Below are 21,459 nucleotides of genomic sequence, written 5' to 3'. Positions count from 1 at the left end.
AGAGTTATTATTATAATGTAAATAGTATTGTTAATAATAAATAGCTATGTTTATCTAGTATTGGTTACCTGCCCCTAGTCAGGTTTATAACACTTATGTGTCTGAGCCTTTTGTACATTAATTGGGCACTGAGGTGAATCAATATCCATATTTGCACTAAGTTCCTCAAACCTGGGTAATAATAGCACAGAAAAAAGGACCACAATGTAAATATCAGTCAGATGATAGCACTATGAATTGAAAATCTTGTTCAGAATTCACTCTAAAATGGTTGTATGAGAAGCTATGCTACAACAGTCCCTCCCGCGATACTTATAGAACAGTCCCGCAAGGAGGTCACATGACTAGTGCCCGCCATTTTGAATTGCTATAGTTAATGTATGGTAGTATCGTCGCCGTACATTTTGACCAAAAACAGGGACTTAAAATGCTTGTAAAGCACGGAAACTCCGTACACATCAATGGGACACCATCTTGAACATGTTTGTGGCGGTAGGTTTAGGTGTCGTTGCGCGACGGCCGATATTTTTGTGGATATAGTGGGCATTCGCTAAAAAGACATTTTGCTGGGCGTTCGCTAAAAAGACCATCGAGAATCGAAAACTTTGATTTATGTCACTTCGGGTCAATGGATTGACTTGAAACTCAGGATTAATACATGGGAGCACAACGTGGACATATTCCAAGCAAAAAAAAATGAGATTCGTGCAGCGCGGACTTCTCTAGAGTGGGCGTTTGTGGGCATTCGCTGAAAAGACCCTCCCGTAAATAACAAATTGTCATTGCTTTGGATCTGCATCTGAATGCCACGGACGCATAATCCCCAAACCGAAGGTGGAAGGTGAAACCGGGCACAAATAAAGCTGGAAAAAATCAGATTATCTTACCTACATCATACCCTGGAATCATGCATACCAGACTGAGGAGCTGAACAAAGAAGCAGCTCTTCTCCTTTAAAGTCTTAAGATAAGCGCAGGCTGCAACCTACAAAGAGCAAAGATATACATGTAGAATGAATAAATGGCGAGCAAAAGCACTGAAGTAAGGGCTTCTTTCTCAGTACTCAATGTCCAATGTTAAAGGTGCTACTGAAACAATAATATACCCTTTAAATGTCTCTAGCATACATAACAATACTTGAATCTATAGACTCTATTACAAACACACTTATAGATTGTAACTTTCCATGTAGTAAGATTCGAGTGAGAGAGGATATCATACTTTAACTCAAAAAGCCAATTCACCTGCAGAAACCCTTTGATGAAGATGACAGCAAAGTTATAGGCAATCAATTTGTGCCATCTGAAACACAAAAGCACATTCAACTTCATTGACACAGACCTTTCTATCCTGCTCTACGTACTGAACTGATAGAAAAAAAGACTGACTAATTAGGCAGTTAAAACAATTAAACTCATTTTACGACAGTTGTCAAAAAATTGTCAGACACATAGAAGGGCCTCACCTCTTCAGAATGACATTGGTGGGGCTCATGAGGAATTCTTGACCATGCAGTAGGAAATAAAAGCAGCCGACCAGGTAGCCCAAACAGAACAAACTGATGCGTGTGGTCCCAGTGATGAATACGATGGCCAGAGTTACCCAGAATAAGTATCCAAACACAAATTGCTGTAAATATATGTAATTTGTTCAATTCAGCATTTTGGAATTACTTTACAAGAGATGCTTTACAAGAGATGCTTCCCCCCATCATTACTGGTTTATGTGACAATATTCATTCTAAGTGTAACCCTAGTTCACCTTTATCCGCGGGGTAACCTATATTCGCTGTTTTCAAAAGCAGGGTTATTAGGGCTATGATGCCGACAAAATGTGAGTTCAAGCTGGTATATTTTGGAAATATTACAATTTGAAACAACCGTACGATGACTTGATATCCCTAAATGCGCTGTTTTGAAAAACATCGGATAAAGATTATACCACGGTTAAAGGTGAACCAGCGTTACACAGTTTCAGCGGCACATACATGTGTACAAATATATAAAAGAGTAAATGGGCCCCAAGAGATTGTATCATAGTTATAAAACTTTAAGGTTTTATTAGTCCCAACTAGGGGTGGGTACCGGTATGGTGTACCGGTACAAAACCATTTTTTTTATTGGACTGGTCCAGAAAAACTGGACCTGAAAAAAAATTGGTGAACCAGATGTTGGACCTATTACAAAATTAACAGATTATATGAATCATATATTCGAAGAGAATAACTAGAACGAAGTAGAGTGGAGTCTATAGTCATTTCTACCAAGTTTTACAATCAATCGTACAGAGGCAGTAAGCCTTGTAGGATTTTACAACGCCAGTGGGCGTCAAATACTCCACAAAACAGATTTCTTTGTTGTGAAATGGACCATTGCTTTGAGCATCGTCCATCCACAAGTTTTCACATACTGAATCAGGTTCAGGTCCAAACCTGGACCTCTGGACCTGAACCGGACCTGAATTTTCGGTAATGGTACCCACCCCTAGTCCCAACTGATACAAAACAAATTTGAGATTTAAGCTTGCTTCTTCCTGACAGGATTAGGTACAATGTAGATGCTTTTTTTTGTCCTGAGTGATGTGGTCAGGTGCTGATGGCTGAGGAGAGCTTCTTGCGGATAGTGGGTAAGTGCAGTAACCAGTAGATGTCCTACATGCCAATTACCTTTGGTTATATTTGTGGACATGGACTGTCTGAAGAACAAAACTTGTGTGTGTGTGTATCAATCAATCAATCAATTGCATTAGAAAGCAATACAGCTCCAGGAAGACAGTTTCTTTATCTAATATGCAGCCATATGAAATCTGATGAGTATTTTACAATGGAAGTCAATGGAACAGCCTTACTGGCGTATGAGACCATATCATACATGGTAACCGTTGTACTTCTCTTACTATAATGTTATATAGGGTCAAAACACCATTTTAATCAAAACCTGCACTTACCTTTATCATGTCCAAATATGACCTTGAAGGGCAGACAGAAATAAAATGACACCAGCATTAACCAATTGACAACATAGATTCTGTTGATGGCATGAATTGAGATGCATGACTGTACTGATAGCAGAAATAGCATGGATGGGATATATCCATAAGTTTGCAGGTTGGGTTGAATATGAAGGTCTGAAAAATATCACTACAACTTATGCATGTAGGGGATAGTTTCTCATTTGCATAACGGTACGTTATAAAATTATGAACATCTTTGCCTAAGCTACCTGCATGCCTAAAATGATGGAAATCTGTCATTCCTTTCTTCAGTTATCCTCTTTTGAATGTCTTGATAAAAATGCCTGGTCAGTCTGTACTAAAATCAAACATACACGAATGGGGGGCTCAAATGTACACCACCTTGTCCTGATGTCAAAAGCTACATGTATCTGCTACCCAAATGTCAAGACCATATCATGTCTGAGACATGAGATAAAAAATTGTACATTGAAAAAACTGCTATAATGATAGAAAATTCTCATTAATCATGCAAATGTACTCCCATTTTGCATAATTAGTATTTCACTTTGTACACTACATATCAAAAATAATGACAAAAATGAAATTGTTTCTTTCTTGAGAACTTGAAAACAAGCTGCTAGGGGTTCAAACTTCCTTATCCCTTATTCTTGAGCACAAGAGCTATTTCAAGGCACCCAATGCAATTTTTGCCACACACAGATATAGACATGCACACAGACAGACCAATACATGTACCTTACGGAGCTCCATTTAACAGAATTCTAAAAAAAGTTGATTGCTGACATCTCCATTTCTTACTTGGCAACAGTGAAGTCTGGAACAGGGTTTGTCATCATAGCCTCAATGTCATCATGAATGTCCTGATTGTCCCCTCCCACTTCTATTGTAGAAGGGTTCCCCTCCACCAAGAAGACTTGCCATTGGATAGACACAAACAGCAGCTGGAAGAAGTCCGCTACACAACAAAACAGCAATTAATATAGATCAATCAACATGTAAAAGAAAGGGAAGCAGATAAATATACTTCCAGAACGGGAAGGGTTAGATGTCACAGAAAAATCAATAAAAACGGAATTAAGACATTAGTCGAAATAATGCCACTCGCTTACTTAAAGCACCTTTAGGCATAGGCCACAACTTAAGGCCACACCAACTAAATGTTTGACAATTATCTAGGCATTGATGTCTCTTTTAAGAAAAACAATTCCTGCTAATTTCTACATAATGCAAAAAAGGGAGAAAGGTCATCAGAATCTAACAGTATACAAAAACATGTACAACTGTTGTACATTTTTGTTTGTATACCTATGAAGTCAAAAAGCCTGGGTTGACATCTCTACGCAAACCCTAGGCCTAAGGTAGTCTTAATGACCTAACCAATGAAGGAACATCAATGAAAGAAAAGAAAATGTGTCACCTAATAGGAGCCAGGAGTTTGGTCTGAGATTATAATCAGGCAGAAACATCCACCTCACCAGGTTGTCTGGCATGCCACGGTTGTACCAAGGGTACACTGCAATAGGACGCACGCTGTTATTAACTTACATGTACATTCACTGTCACATGGTCATCAAGGAGAAAAGAACAAAGTTTATCATGAGAAATGGCACAGAAAATATCACTAATTTCTACTTCATCCATGTATTTGTTTGTTAAATCAAAAATGCACAGATTTTTTTTTAAAGGGGAGAAAAAAATCGTAGGAGACATAATTTAGGTCCAATCTAGACACTCATGACTGCCGACATCTGCTCGCAGATGTCGTGAAGGATCTATAGACACAGGAACAGGATGTAGCACTTGGATTGCAGTCATAACACATTGCGTGATTTTCAAAATGGCCCTTTAGATAGAACCGTTTGTATTTTTGCATCATGAACGGGGCCTAACTATTATTTCACACCTACCAACACAGAGCCCTGGTGGCAGGCCCATGCACAGCAGGTACTCCACTATCATAATGCTGGAGAGTGACACAGCATAGTATGGCCAGATGCGTAGATTGTCCTTTCTATCCTTTGGATACAACAGGATGATTCCCAGCCAGATCCCATGCAACACAGCGATGAAATCCAACCTTAGCCAGATGTTGAAAACTGCCATCATGTAACACATCTGTAAGAAGCAAGCAAAGGCAAACCAAGTCTTTTATTGACAATTGCAACGAACAAATGAAAACACATCTTGTATTAGTATAAAGAGGTGTGGTAAATACATGTATGTCACATCATGTGCTATTCTAACCTCCCATCTCTCTGTTTGTTCCCATCTTGAACATCAGACTTTCAAATTTAAAAATCATGAGAAAAAGCAAAGCCTAAATAAGGTTGCATGGTGTAAGCAAAATATTTTGGAAATGCTTCTTGCGATAAGATATAACGTAGAGTGGGATACATTACTGTATGTACATGTACAAGGTATTGTGCACTTTTAGTTGCCTTTGGATTATGCACATGCGTTAAGGCGCATAAGACAAAAGTCACTGAGGTTTCATGAGCAGTTAAGAACCACATACACAGGCACTTAATGTCTCTTCTTTATGCAAAGCAATGATGATGATGATGATACAAAGCAATGAAATATCATTGCAATCATGCAGCAACAGAACAGAAAAAATATGTCTCTAGCAAGTGTCAAATTTTTCCAAGTCACACATGAACTAGACACACACACAAAAAAAACACCAAACCTCTTCTTGGGGAAGGTGATAACTGGTACTATCAGAAAGATATACATATGTATGCACAAAGCTTAGGAGCATCTGAGGCAATTCTAAGAAAATCCTAGCACAATGATTTTCCCAATAACCAATAACATTACAACTCACTGAATGCATCAATCTCAGGTGAAGTGGTGCACCATTGTAGCAGCACCATTTTAAATTGAAATCATTAAGGTTCCTGAGCCAAAGATTTGCACCTCAAACATACTACACTGTAAGGTTTGTCTAATATGTATCCTTTCTGCAAATTTCTGTAAGTATCAGATGTCATTTTGCAGCAGCCTTAGACTTAAGCGGATAGTCATATAAAAATATGTCTGTACGGGGAGTGCGGGAGCTTCTGTTCACTGTTCACATTAAAATGTACATTGTGTGACCGCTTCATCTGTGGATACAGTGTTTCATTAGGTTGGAAAATCACTGGCATGCTGTATAAAGTAGAACCAGTCAGTAGTGCCCTGACGAAGGCCCACTGAAATATTGACAGATAAAAAACATTGGTTGTGTATAATGAACTTGACTATGGTTTAAATACAACATCAATATCCTTTCTCTGTGCTACATAACAATGTACATGTAGCTTGCCTATTCCATTTCTTTTCTTACCTCTAGTCCAAATTTGTAGAAGAAGAAGTTAGTGAAGTATTTCAGGCACATGAACAAGCCCTCATCAGCATTCACTCTTTTGACGCTGGGAAATATGATCCCAGGTAAGGGGTCCTCTGGGGGTAGGCCCTTGGCCAACCGTATGTGCTTCTGATGTCTCTCTATGGTAACAAAAAGCACTAGGAACAAGACCACCACCAAGTAATCCTGAAAAGAAGAAAACAGTCAGTAGCTTACAGTGACTCATCACAATAATCAGTAAGCACAAACATACACGTGCATACGTGTATTTGACTAACTTGAAGTAGAAAACTAATTGACTCAGCCACATGCCCATTATATGATTGTATATGAAATAATTCTGACAATAAAATCACTGAAAATCTGCATCTTTTACAGTTAAGGAAAACATTTGAATATTATTTCTGTTACCATGTGTGACACAGGCTGAATATTGCAGAAATTTGTTATTGAAAACAACTTCTCCTTAATGTTGAAAACCATGTTGTCATTGTTATGTGTTTTGAACTTTCCAAGCCCAGGTCTCTCACTCCTTACCCTGGGAAAACGCAGACTCCTAACGAGGCACGCAAAGTTTACCGATCCCTACAACACGCACGCACGGGACACCCGCCGGCCCTCGTACCAGCTGGCCCCTACTAACACGAGCGATGTTGGGGACCGGCGTAAGTGGGGCCAGCTGGTAGTGGGGCGGGTGCATAGAGGCGGGAGGGCGCGCGTTAGGCAGGGGATCGGTAACTCTTATTTGCGACTCTTATTTGCGAAGCTTCTCGAGCAGGTTTCCCAGGGTACTCACTCCTATTACAGTAACAAGTGTGAAACTCTACAGTGTAATTTGAAATGTGGAACTTTTTTCTTTCTTTCTTTATTCATTAAAATCAACCTTACAGAGATTAATTCTTAGCAGAAGCATCTCTGAATGCCGTTGATCTTTACAATGTGACTCAGAGTAAATACTTACAACGACTAGACAACATGTACAATACGCATGACATACACAGTACATAGACAAATAAAACACTTAGGCACCAGTCATTAATTTGTTTTACAGTCTGATTGTATAGTGTAGGAATGAGTTGCGCAGTCTGGAGGTCCTTGCTTTTGGGACCGAGATACTACATGAGCTTCGAAGTGACCTCCCAGTGACCTCTGACCTGACCGGAGGGACCATGTCATGTAGCTTTTTGTTTATCTTGGCATCTTACACCTGGAAGGACCTCTGTTTTCCCAAAACATGCAACCTCCAGTTAAAGCAATATAATACAAGTCTAGGGACAGCCCTAGGCCTAACCAAATCCAGGGAAAATTGAAAGTGGTAGGGAGGCCATGGTTAGCTACTGTAATTCCTGTTTTATTAACGGTAACTTTATGTTCACGGTTTTCACGGTGACGTCTGTGCCGCGAAGTTATCATTGCCGTTAAAAAATCATTCGTCTTTCGCCCCCCTCCCCCGCTACCATCCAAGTACTTAGAACTAGTACTTACTAGTACGTTACGAATGTCTTATCCATTCACACAACACACTTTCAACACGCAACGATCGCCACAATAACAACTCAAACACAAATTCTCCTCAAGAAATAAAACATTTATTCTACAAGCACAAAATTGTGTCATTTCTTTTACTTATGTTCATGTTTACGTTACGATAACATAAACCGCTATTTTGTTTACATCGCCGCTAGCAGGCAGCATGTGTACATTTACAAACTAAAAAACTACTACAGTGCTATTCAAGCAAGGAATTACTACAGGATCATCACTGAAAGTACTAGTACTAGTACAAAAAATGACTCGTATATTTGTACAACTACAGCTAGCGATACATAAAAAAAATGTTACAAAATGGCGGTACCCAAGCCAAGCGTTAGACAAAGGAATTTTCAACAAAGTCGCGGAATTTCAGGTGATGAGTACAAATAAACCAGCGAATTTACTGAAATACCAGTATGTTGTAAAAATAAAAGTTGATTCAACACATATACGATACAGGGAGTCATTATTGTATAGAAATGTGCCACCGGCGACCGGAGGAAAAAGAAACATATCGGCTTTGTTTACTAACAAAACTTACGTACACGCCGTGACATGGCTGCGATAACAATCTACTTAGTACATTATCATAGTTTAACTAGATTTCTACAAGTTAAAAACTGAACAAAAAATAAAACCGAGTAGTACCGGTCTTTACAAATACAAGCAATGGCTATGGAATTACAGCAACTAAGATTCACAACAATAATAGCGGGGAAATTTTTACGACTAGAAACGTGGCAAACAAAACTCCGCTTACATGCCGAAAAAAAGACGTTCGTTTCATAATTCTGAGTTGGAACTACTGTAAATATCGGAGAGATAAACTCTTCACCTTCTTGTGTACAATTTGTGTACAATTTGTGTCCACAAATTACGCTGAAAGTTTAAAACTTAGCGCCGTCTTTCACGCCGAAAATATTTCAAAATGGCGCCCGCGTCGCTTGTGTTTGGCGTGGGTATCCCGTCAGCCTATGCGGCAAATGTGATTGCGACATATCAGGGGTCATTGGCCCTGTTGCGTTCCGTGCGCTGTCATCAAATCACGGCCGAAACAGGCCGACTTTCTTTTGGTGAACCGCCGCCACCGCGAACATAGAGTGCCGTTAACACTTAATTTTTTCTCACACCGCGAAATTTTGCTACCGTGAACATAAAGTGAATTACAGTATATGTGTAAAAGGAGCTGAATCTAAATGTCAAGTAGCACATAACGCTCTTTCTTCTACATTATTTTGCAGCATATCTGTCCACCATGCCAGTGACACATTTGATGTATGACACATATAACTATCACAGTCAATGACTACATACAGTAAGTCAGAGTGTTAGTATAGAGGAAAATCTTCTTATAGTGCCATACAAATGTCTAATGATCTTTATGGATGAAGTCTGTATATGTTCATGTTTATGTCATTTTTTTGTTGTTTTAGGTCTGTGAACCCAAAATAAAGACATGAATGAAGAAAAAAATGACTGACCCTGATGTTGTACAAAGCTGGGGTACTCTTCCTATAACCAACCCACTCAGCACTGTCCACACTCTGGTGTCGACCAATCAAAGGGTGTTCAGTTGGTCCAAAGGTAATGTTGGACATTGGCTGAAGGAAAATGATAAGAGGTACAATGCAACTCTTAGATAATGTAGGGGCTCTACAGAATAGGATTGTACTCATAGTCTCATACTCATAAATCTTGATGTTGTAATATAGTAACACTGTCTTCAACAAACAACTGGATTCTAATCCTAATCATCTTCATGTTTTAGAAAAATTTCATTTAATAACAATACTGTTTGCACATAATAAAATCTCCAATGACATGAAGTACACATGCAAGACACATCACACTGTAGTGACACTGCTAACCTCCAATAAAAGTTTTTTGAATCATTAAAGTGAAGTGATTATTCAGGCTACCATGTAATGTCTGCAAGGTTGGGATTTGAAAAAGGTGCTAAAGGCAAAACAATGGTCAATTTGACAAATGTGGCTTATATCACATTCATTACTGCTGTTGTGAACACCTCAATGGTGTCTGCCATTTTGGAAGCACAATGACTGATTACTATGATGTATGAGGACAAAAAGTAAGATTCCTTGAAATTACGATCGCTGACCCCCTCCCACGGCTTGGTTAACAATATGAAAACAGAATGGAAGATTGATTAACTTATCACTGCAACATGCCGTCTTTGTGAGCTCAATTTTTTTTCATGTTCTTTGCTGTACATTGTAAAAAAAACTAACAGGGGTGCCTAAGCATTTGCACAAACCCTATGAAATTCGTACGAATATTATGTAATACACACGAATCAGTATGCGAAAACGCACCAATCTTATGAAATTTGCACAAATCACTATGTGATACACACAAACCTTATGAGATTTGCATGAACCTTATGCAAAACGGAGGCCGGGAGGAGGCATGGAATAGACATATACCACCACAAAGACGTATTTGATAGCCTGTGAGCTACTGTTTTGCTTCAATTCGGCGTCTTACATCGTATTTTCCGTCGCCAAAGATCAAAGCCGCCATCTTGAAAATCCTGCTCCGTCTATCACGTGACCCAGGCAGTGGTTGGGCAATTTTGTATAAGGTTCGTGCAAATCTCATAAGGTTTGTGTGTATCACATAGTGATTCGTGCGAATTTCATAAGATTTGCGCGTTTTCGCATAGTGATTCGTGCGTAACACATAACATCTATTATCATAATACCGGCACGTTTACGACGATTTCTCTAGCCATACTGATTTGACAAATTGTCAACGCATCATTTTCTCCAGTTACATGTTGCTGTTATAGCTTACCGTTGCCACTTCTTCTGTGTAACTTTTTTTGTCTCTCTTGTCCTGCTAAAAGCGTAATATTGTAATTGTAACACGCCGCGGAATTACACGGCGAACGGGCGCGTGGTTGGGAGGGGGTTTAAAATACCGGCCGGAAGAAACACGGCACAATTAACCTCCGCTATGTACCTTTATACGTCCTCTGATGTTCCTTCCTTTTCTGTTAGTAAATGCATAAAACATAATCTGCATGAGCATACAAAATGTCATGAGAAATCGGACTTATACTGTCAAGAATTTTCAGTTAAATTTTGTCCCTCACAACCGCTATGACGCAACACTTTACTGCTAGCGTAGATATAAAAATGGCCCCAAAATGTCGGCGTACGTTCAATTTTGCCCATTCAGCCGTAGATTCGGGCGATAATGCAACGGATCTTCACACTTTTACACATTTTTACATGAATCATGTTCGTCTTGTGCCGTGAGCATATGTAATTATGATCTACAAATCTGGCAATGAATGTAACAGTGTGTTCGTCCCACGACGAGCTGCCTACCCCGAAAAAGGTACTGAAAACTTTTGGCCTTGTTGTCTTCGAATGTTTTGTTATCGATGCTTTGTAAATGATGTATTGGACATCTAGATGTCTGAAGTGTGCACACCTCAGAAATAACTATTGTTGCATGTGTAGATCTCTTTAAATTCCATTATTTTTTATCGGCCGGTATAAGTCTTACGGACGGTATTATGCCAATGCATGTTAATATACTTATGAATTTCATAAGGTTTGTGCAAATGCTTAGGCACCCCTGACTCATATGAAAATCATAACTGTTACATTTTTTTAGATTAACTAATATCATTTACCACAGTACAGTTGGTTTCAAAGTGCTCCATCTTGACCATGGAGAGTTGGAAGAGCATCTTGGTGAGAATACCAAATGCAGCCCACACCATACTAGTGTAGAGTGCTGGCTTCCTCATCACCTGCAGTGGGATGGCCAGGGACCACAGCACCAGGAACATCAAGTTCATCACAGACACCTACAGAACAACAACAGTCAGACTACAAACTGACACTCAAGCACTGCAGATTTTGCCTGCTTGCTCACTCATCACTCTACTCACTCTCACTCACTCACTCACTCACTCAGACTCACTTACACTCACTCACTCACTCACTCACTCACCCTTATGCTCAATTGCTCCATCACTCACTGAACAATCCACCCACCCACTCATTCACTCTCATCATCACTAACCAACCCACACTTAGTCTCTCTCTCTTTTACTCAGTGACACTCACTCACTCACTCACTCAGTCTCACTCAGTCTCACTCACTCTCTTCCTTTCTCACACTCACTCACATCAATCTTTCAGTCTCTCCCTTCCATACACTCACCTCAATAATAGCCACGAGGATCATGGTGAGAAACAGGACCTTGAGGAAATGGAGCTCCAGCATGCGCCAGATAAGAATGGTCATCTGCTCGTACCAAACACCGATTTGGTAAAAGATGTCCTGTATGACTTGTTGCCCTGCAGGGATGCATTTTGATCTTTGATTAAAACAGGAAGTGAAGTGACTTGGAAAAGTTGTTCCACCATTTTATAATCTTTCTGTCATGTCCGTTATGTGTGTATTGAAATATTTTTATGTGGAGGACCACAGGAAGAATAGCTGACAACATTGTTAAGCTAAATGTTGATCCAAATAAAGTCAAGTCATTAACAAAACCCAATTTTGTCATTTACACATTACATTGTGTGTAAATATTTTTAATCACACTATCAACTTACACTGAAGTGTTTTGCCATCCTTCGTTACAAAAATGCCATAAAGAGCACATCGCTGCTGGTGCCAACCACATCAATACACTTATTGCCACATTTTGTACTTGAAAGTGACACTAAAAATGACAATGACAGCTTCAGCTACATGTACGTCGAGAAAAATATGAATTTAAAGCAAAGAGCAAGCTGGTACTTATTGATAAACCCTGGTTTCCCTTAATAGTGTTCTATTTATCCTGCAGTGCAGGGACATGTAACGTTATAACGCTAGTTAACCTTTAACCGTGGGGTGACCTTTATCCGTTGTCTTTAAAAACAGCACATTTAGGAGTATCAAATCTGCGGACAGTGGTTTCAAATTTGCAGTATTTTCAAAATGTTCCGATTTGAAACCACCGTCTGTCGACTTCATATCCCTAAATACATTTTTCTTACAAACAACGAATAAAGGTTACCCTCGGATAAAGGTGAACCAGCGTTACTAGAAAAAACCTTGTTGTCTAAGGTATAATGGTGAGCATCACTGAAACAGACCAGAATGTTATGGACCCATGTTAAGGCCATTGATGCAAATAAGAATATAGCCCATAGACCCAAGTGTACAAGATCACAGTGTGTCTGGGTACATTCTGGTCAGGGGTTATATCGTCATTACTACATCAGGTTGACAAGTCATGCATTGGAACTACAAATGTACATTTTGTACAACTGGTATGGATGGATACATTTAAGTTAATATGCATGTCACTAAGACTGTGATACTTCATTTTTTGTACTTGTATCTAAATGAGTCTTGTGTTCCTTACCAATGGTGTTCTTTCCATCCACTATATGCAGCATGAATAGAACATTTAAAGGGTAAGTCACAAAGCAAACAAACCATAACTAAAAATTCACATCTTCAAACAGCCAAAAAAAGATGTTCACATTTCTGCATTGTGGGGATGATGTTACTTATGTCAGAATAATGTTATTTATTTGATATTTTTTAGTCTTACATGCCTTCATAGACAGAAATCCACACATCTACTGTTGTGCTGATCATGCTATTTGCATAATGTGAGATACAAAATGTATGTAAAAAGTTTATACATTAATGTACTGAGAATTTCAGAGCCAAAACTGTAAGTAATCTTAAAATCTCCATTCAGATGGTCATTTGTAACTTGTTTCAAAATGTAACATTACAAAAAATCAAGCCGTGGTCAATTCCCCTTTTTTTCTACCTGGTCCAGAAATATTAAAGCCAGCAGAACATAAAAGAGGTTCCCGAATTGACTGTTGCTGTTGGACATCTTTGAAGCTTTGTGGGGAATCAAAAATTACCACAAATGGCCTGTCAACAAACTTCAGTAACAATTAGTTAAGAGTGAACCACCAAATGTGTTCGATCATGTTCCTTGGTTTGTCAGAAAGTTGGACAAAAGACATTCTCATGACACAACAAAGTCATATTCATCAATTGTGAATACCATTGTGCAGTGTAATAACTTAGATTCAAGCTATAACGTAGAAAAATGACCAATAAAAGAGAACAGACACTACAATACATAACGTTACCTTTAACGGTCATAACAAGTATGGCAATAAAATGTATTGTCATAGCTAGTATTGTCAACAGCATGCTTGCCAGTGCCAAAATCACGTATGGACACACAAGGGGTTTATCAAAATCAAAGCCGCCAAAATTATTCTCCCATGCTTAGATTTTGTACATTGTTACTGTCACAATGATAATATCATTCTGTATCTGTATTATCTTATATATTTGATACAACTGCCCTTCGGCATAACACAACGACATTCAGCTTCACAGGCTGTAAGAGCTGGTTACAGTTACATTGTACTATCTGTCTAACTGCAAGCGTTCCTTAAAGCTATCTGCTGAGGATGCCCCTACTGTACTTGATGGTAACACTCTACAGTAGGTTTTGTTTAACGAGTGTAACGTGAAACAACCCCAAACACGGATGTTTTGTCGGTTATGTCAGTATTACATCATCCTGTTCAGTTTCAGACCAATTCCAACAACCTTTACAAAATTGTATCATCTTAGATTTTCTGGACCAACGCATCCCACAGGTATTCTTTACATCTCGCATTCAAAATACTAAATGCCCAGGTACATGTATAAGGGTATAAGAGCATGAGTAATAGTCTTAATGCTACTCTTATTGTAGCAGAAGTCTTTCCTTCCCTATCATTTTCAGAAAGCCGATCTAACCAACTTGATGTTGTTCATTGAACTTCAGTTTGTAGAAGAGTCTATGTGGGACTTTGTCAAAAGCTTTTAGTAAAAATACTACCGGTAGTATTGACAGATCCACCTGTCTTTTATCGTTCATTCCACCAGCTATGTCATGAATTTATTGCTAACATAAGTTGTGTTTCTATATATAACGGGGGCCGCCCTAAGATGCTTCCTGCCCTAAGATGCCACGGATTTTTTGCTGATCTTATTAATATGCATAAGTACGCCGTGTTTGGTGCCACTGACTATGATAATTAGAAAGGTTAATAAAAAAAGTCCAAACAAACAGCTGTTTTTTTTTCATTAAAAAAATACCTAACGGGAGGGGGCCATACTTCGACAGCCGTTCTAAGTGGATGCGCATGGCTTTTGTCAATGTACATTTTACAGTGAACTCATCAAAAACAAGATGGACAGAATCGAGCCGGTACCACTGTTATTGAAGCTGTACAGATATATATTTAATTCAACGGTAGCGTTCCGCACTGTACATTGACAGCGCACGAAACTTACGGCAGGTTTTCGGCTTGCGTCCTAGCAGAACGTTCCAACACAAAAAAGGGGTCCAAACTCCGACATAGTAACAACCAGACCATCGCCGTGCATTTTTAAACAACTTATGCAAATAGAATAGCACTTAAAGTCTTCATTATAATTTTTTTGTACCAAATATGGGTCATATTTTGTATTACGCGACTTATTCAAATACGGTGTGTTAAAACGTTTACCTCTCACGGTGAGACCAACTTGCCGCAAAACGGCGGCACACTGTTTACATAGATTGTGATGGCATTTTCGCTTTTCGGCTTCCTTGATTGCCTTTTCATCCTGTCTTTTGGCTGCAGCAATGGCTACAGGATTTTTTTAGTCGGTAGGGATCGATTTTTCTTGAATGTTTGTCGCTCTACGGACGGGTTGACTGAGTTCAACGTGTTGACCATCGCTCGGCCGCCGGCGTGCGTGATAGTAAAATGGCGGGGCCCCGACTGGGTGAACGTTGTGGCATCATTTTAGCTCCGTTTATCCAACCCAGTTAAAGGCAAAACAGAACACAGGTATTATTTTTCGGAAGGCTAATAAACATCATTTCTATGTATGGTGGTATTTTTTCACATGTCATATTTTGCGAAGAATAATTCAAGAGTTTCCCGGGCCATGGTCTCGATACGTTCGCTCGTCAACTTGCACGGAAGGCGTCAAACTTGTGCAAGTTTTTCAATCGTTATCTGTGGGACTTGCTAACTTCGACACATACCCCGCCTTTGTAGTTATTTACAACAAGGTTTAGTCTACAGCTAGTGTACTTCTCATGTGCAGGCATCTATGCATTTCTCCGCAACAATGATTTTTTTAAACCTGACGAAGTTTGGACCCCTGTCGAAGTATGGCCCCCTCCCGTTACACATATTCACTTCCCTTTTTTTTTGAAGACAGACTTTTCACAATAATGTTGGTAGCACCGAATTGCTGTGGTCACCTGTTACTAGGTATTGGTGGCTCGTGGCCCTAAATATACAACCTGTTAAAAACAGACACACAACTGTCATACACATAAGAAATAAAGCTTCGCAAAACACTACAAATATTGGTCTTCAAATGTTTGTTTAGTAGAAGACTGGCCATAGTAAAAACAACTTAAGCATCACCGCCGTTGTTTTCCCCAGGGAGCGTGGCCCCGCAGGTGGCAGACGAGCGAACGCCCCAAAGATTTGTTACTCTAACAAATGATTCGTACCGTCTATGAAAATGTGAAATATGTTTCCCAATGGTACACAGAGTTTTTTTTGTGATTTTGGCGATGTCGCTTTTCGTAATGATTTTGTTAGTTGGGCCGCCGCATTCAGTGCATTTCGCCCATTTCCCATGAAACACGACCTGGACTGTGATAGATTCAGCCCTCCTCGCGGGAGACAAGAAGCACGCACAATCACAGTTCTACTGTCAAAAGAAAGCTAATAAATCATAGAATTAGAATCTTTATTTATGTTTATCTAAATTGGTCACCAGCTTCCGAAGAGAGCAAATTACAAAAGCGTGTCAAGTTAGGGCGCACTGTCTAATGCAGTTCAAAATCGGAATTTATATTCACGATAACGTCCTCAGCGTTTGCCAATTGTACCGCCAAGGGTGAAGGGTTCATGAACCGTATGAATGTAACATGCATTGGCATAATACCGGTCATAAGCCTTATACCGGTCGATTAAAAATAGTGGAACTTAAAGAGATCTACACATGCAACAATAGTTATTTCTGAGGTATGCACACTTCAGACATCTAGGTGTCCAATACATAATTTACAAAGCATCGATAACAATGCATTCGAAGACAACAAGGCCAAAAGTTTTCAGGTCATTTTCGGGGCAGGCGAGCTCGTCGTGGTACAAACACACTGTCACGTTCATCGCCAGATTTGTAGATAATAATCACATGTGCTCACGGCACAAGACGAGCATGATTCAACAGCAATCTTGAATTTCTTTTGGTGACCTACAACTCGTGTAAAAGTGTGAGGAACCGTTGCATTATCGCCCGGATCTACGGCTGAATGGGTCAAATTGAACGTACACCGCCATTTTCCCGCCATTTTTAATGCTACGGCCAGCAGTCAAGTTTTACGTCATAGCGGTTGTGACGGACCAAAATTAAATGAAAATTCTTGTCAGTATACGCCCATTTTCTCATGACTTTTTGTATGCTCATGCAGATTTTTGTTTTGTGCAACTACTAACAGGAAAGAAAGGAACAACAGAGGATGTATAAAGGTACATAGCGGCAGTTAATTGTGCTGTGTTTCGTTCGGCCGGTATAGTGCACCCCCTTCCAACCACGCGCCCGTTCTCCGTGCAATTCCGCGGTGTGTTCCAATTACGATATTATGTTTTTAGCAGGACCAGAGAGACAAAATAATTTACACAGAAGAAGTGGCAAGGGTAAGCTGTAACAGCAACATGTAACTGGAGAAAATGATGCGTTGATCATTTGCCAAATTAGCATTGCTTGAGAAATTGCAGTAAACCGACCGGTATTATGCCAATGGATGTTATTCCTTATCCAAGCATGGTCTTTAGATGAATGTTTTAAAAATTCATTGATCAAAACTTGACCACTCTTTGGCAACTAGTGATGGAGCGCCGTGAGTTCGAGCGCGCAAAAAAGTGAAGCATCTTAGGGCGGCCCCCGTTATATTGCTTGGCTCTGAATTGATAAAAACATTCTGGTAAGAGAAAATAAAAGTCTCATCTTAGCAATGGAGTTTATTGTAACATTTCCTCATAAAACATGTAAATGAGGCTTCGATTTTCTTCCAAAGAGCAAATTAGCTCCAAGTTCAGGCTTACTCACATTTTTTCCTTTGTAGCACAGCCATTAAATCTTCCTCTGCGACTTTCCTGCCAGACCTATGACAGGGTTCAGAATAGAATGTATCATGGTGAGACAACAATAATGTCCACAGCCTGCCTTACTGATATTTATAGGCACAGCCAAAGACTGTGAAGCTCCCAGGTGTGACTAACAAAATAGCCAACAAGTGACCGTAGGTCTCAAGTCAGACTAAAATAAAAATTGGCCCTCATTGAAGACTTCAACAGAGGCTAGGGGATGATATGGGACACTTAAATGGGCATCCCACTCCAGAAGAGAGTGCTATTTTCTGATAGATGATTGCTTTTGAGATAGCTTTATACACCTGACTTTCGCGAAATTACCTCTTCAGAATCTTCTGTCTTTTCAACAATAATCCCTTTCTGAATCAAATATCTCCATAATTATGGACCTGCTTTTGATGTACTGCACCGTATGATTTTGCTTTAGATTCCGCCACATTTTCTCGCTAACAGTAGTCAGGATAAGCTTCACAAAACAGTCAAGTGACTATGGGTTTTTCGAGGGAAAAAACAGTACTAGGAAAAATTTTTGACCCGATCCTCTGATGACCAGACCTAAACTAAAGGAATTCCTGCAGGAAGATTTTCAACATGACTATTCATGAAAGTTATTATCAAGTTTATCTTATTTGAATTTTGCATAATCTCAACTTTCCAAATGTATGTCCCAAAACAGTACGGAGGTTGACCCTGAATTCTAATCCTTCCTCTCCGTCCTTTTAATAGCTGACCAGATTTTGGTGTCATACTGAGAGCCCAAACTCCTAAATTAAACATGAAAAATATCAAGCTGAACCCTACTTTTTCATTAATGGAAATCTCATTAAACCCAGCTGGTCTCCCGGCAAAATTTGCCCCTAAAAATGCAGGAAATAGCATTTCAGAGGGTTCAGATTTCAAAATTTCTCCGGACCTCAGTTGTGACAGCTCGTGCCTTCAACGCTGGACATGATGGAAGAATGTTATGGGAGCATCGCTCTCAAAAACATTTTTTGCAGTTAGAAATTTTAGTATCAAACTTAGCTTAGTATACATGTACATTAAAGCAACATGCGTCAGAGGGTCCAGATTTCAAAATTTCTTCAGACCGCCGTTGTGAAGGCTCACATGTGTGATAATATGTTGTGGTAGTATTGCCCTCAAAAACTTTTTTCACTTATAGAAATCTTAGTATCAAGCTTAGCTTTGCTTACAAACAAAATGTGCTTGTCGAATTTAATGTTTATTTGCAAAATCATGCCCGAGGGCAAATGCAGGAAATGGCATTTCGTAAGGCAGACTTCAAAATTTCTCCAGTCCTCCCTTGCAATGAAAATACAAAATGTATCTTGGGAGGCATGGGTTGTCGCTCAAAAAAAAACTTCAGAAAATAATTTGTTAGAATTAGAAAAAAATTGGTAGAGTATAACTTTTTTTTAAGGTAAGGCCACACCAATTTAATTTCTTGGTTCATGGATTCGCTCGCTCCTATTTTTTGGAAAAAAATTAAAAACAAAAATTACCACTCAGCAAATTTTCACCATTAATGAAGCCAAACTTTCTGGTGTAGCAAATTGGCCTTTATATTATAAGCTCCTTAAAGTGTGGGTACAGGTGCTGTTACTGTACAATAATAGTGTTTTTGTACTTTTTTCAAGCTGAAAACTTTTTGGATTAGCCCTTACCTTTACCCCAACCGTTTTACAATTTTTATTTTTATTTCTATTTCGCCCTCTCGCTCCATATTTTTTTTTTATGAAAAAATCTGTGAACCAAGAAATTAAATTGGTGTGGCCTAAAGGAGAATTTTTCTACTCAACCATACTCATACAACAGTACTCATTACCTGCATGTATGCAGGTATGGTTTTGATGCTGGTGGAAACTTTTCGGTAGCCGGGGATGTAGGGCGCTGTATCTCGTGAACGGATGGTGCGAGCACGACGATTTTTGGTACATGGGTTGGGGGTGGTAGCCTAACACTCAGGTTTGATTTTGGGCCTCCTGGCGCTTGACCTTGACATTGAAGGTGGCATTTTTGGTGTTTTGGGGGCACTTTTGGCGCTGTGTGTCCGGAACGATACGCGCGATTGCGACGATTTTTGGTGCATGGGTGGGGGGTTGTTGCCTGTTGCCTAGGATTGACTTGTCGCGTTTGAACTTGACCCGGCAGGTCGAATTTTGTGTCCGGGAGGGGTGTTTCCGGAGTTATATCTTCTGAACGGCTGGTGCTGGCGCGATGATATTTGGCACATGTGTCGGCGGTGGCTGAATAATGCTCAATTTTGATTTTGGCGCCCTTGGTGCTTGAACTTGACATTTTAGGTTACCTTTTGTGCGGGCACGGGGCGTGCGCTGTATCTCCGGAACGCAAGGTGCCATTGTGTTGCCATTTGGTACGTGAGTTGTTTGTGGTGTCCTGGTGGTCAGGTTTGATTTTGGGCCTCCTAGTGCTTGAACTTGATACTGTATAGGTTGACCCTGTTTTAGTGTGGTTGGGGCATCCTCCCAATATCTGCTTGGTTTTAAAAACAGATTACGGTTGGGTGTAGAACCATCATCTGGCCTGGGCCACCTTCAATGTATCAGGTTACTTAGTGGCACTGACAGTTTGCCAGATGACGGGAGTGTACAAGATTATATATCTGTTGGTCAGGTATAATTGGAGTTTGCTTATTACTCTTTGTGGTGTTTCTAGAGCTGTATAGTACTGAGTTTTAAGTTCCGGTACAAGTTCCTTACCCTGTTGGCAATCATGGTTGAACTTGAACTTAAACAGAAGAAGATGCAATTTTCTAATGTGGAGGAGAACTGTATAGAGTGTGGGCATAAGAGAAAGGTATGTGTATGATTTGTCCTGTGTTTCTTTTTGTTTCTTTGGTAATGCCATTTCCATACTGTATACAGGTAATTTGTTGTTTTGGGCTAGTCATATTCGCTTGGTTTTTGGGCCTGCTTAATCTATGGTACAGGCAGGGTTAAGTGGTGGAGGCTTAGCTTTGTTCTGTTTTAAATTCAGTATCATTTGTTGCATTTTGTCGCGGCAAATATATGATGAAATTCCCCTTCTAAGCTACTGCTCATTGGTTTGCGGGGATGTTTGCTGGGTGTTTGCTTTGACTACAACAGCTTCTGAACTTTTCAAAGCTTCCATTGCCAGCAGCTTGCCATCTATAAATGGGATTGACAAGGACATTTTTCATAGTAAATTATGCTGTTAAATTTGGCTTAGATACTACAGGAGATTTAGGTTTGGGTTGGATGGATTGAATGAAAATATCATACCACCCTGGGGACTAACTGTTGCTGCTGCATGGGGGCTACCACTATTCATGTTGTCTAATGTCTATGGAACTACAGATAAAAGTATCATTGGTCAAATTATGCGAGTAAC

General features: G+C 39.6%; 1 protein-coding gene across 11 annotated transcripts in view; it reads right to left on the bottom strand.

The window, feature by feature from the left end:
* Positions 1–21,459, bottom strand: part of LOC118417647 (piezo-type mechanosensitive ion channel component 2-like) — a 119,353-nt gene that overhangs the window by 59,070 nt on the left and 38,824 nt on the right. For 10 of the 11 annotated variants that reach the window (XM_035823276.1, XM_035823265.1, XM_035823267.1 and 7 more), the window contains 13 exons: positions 18,044–18,099; positions 13,257–13,277; positions 12,059–12,195; positions 11,523–11,699; positions 9,340–9,459; positions 6,305–6,511; positions 4,884–5,091; positions 4,394–4,489; positions 3,775–3,931; positions 2,947–2,968; positions 1,466–1,629; positions 1,245–1,302; positions 888–984 (listed from right to left, as the gene is read on the bottom strand). In XM_035823276.1, coding sequence (XP_035679169.1) covers positions 888–984; positions 1,245–1,302; positions 1,466–1,629; positions 2,947–2,968; positions 3,775–3,931; positions 4,394–4,489; positions 4,884–5,091; positions 6,305–6,511; positions 9,340–9,459; positions 11,523–11,699; positions 12,059–12,195; positions 13,257–13,277; positions 18,044–18,099 — 1,520 coding nt within the window. The remainder of the gene's footprint in view (positions 1–887; positions 985–1,244; positions 1,303–1,465; positions 1,630–2,946; positions 2,969–3,774; positions 3,932–4,393; positions 4,490–4,883; positions 5,092–6,304; positions 6,512–9,339; positions 9,460–11,522; positions 11,700–12,058; positions 12,196–13,256; positions 13,278–18,043; positions 18,100–21,459) is intronic. The other variant, XM_035823268.1, reaches the window with a different exon arrangement.

The sequence above is a fragment of the Branchiostoma floridae genome, chromosome 6 (assembly GCF_000003815.2).
Source record: "Branchiostoma floridae strain S238N-H82 chromosome 6, Bfl_VNyyK, whole genome shotgun sequence".
NCBI lineage: Eukaryota > Metazoa > Chordata > Leptocardii > Amphioxiformes > Branchiostomatidae > Branchiostoma > Branchiostoma floridae.
The sequence above is the reverse complement of the archived record's forward strand: the minus strand, read 5'-3'. Positions and strand labels throughout refer to the sequence as shown.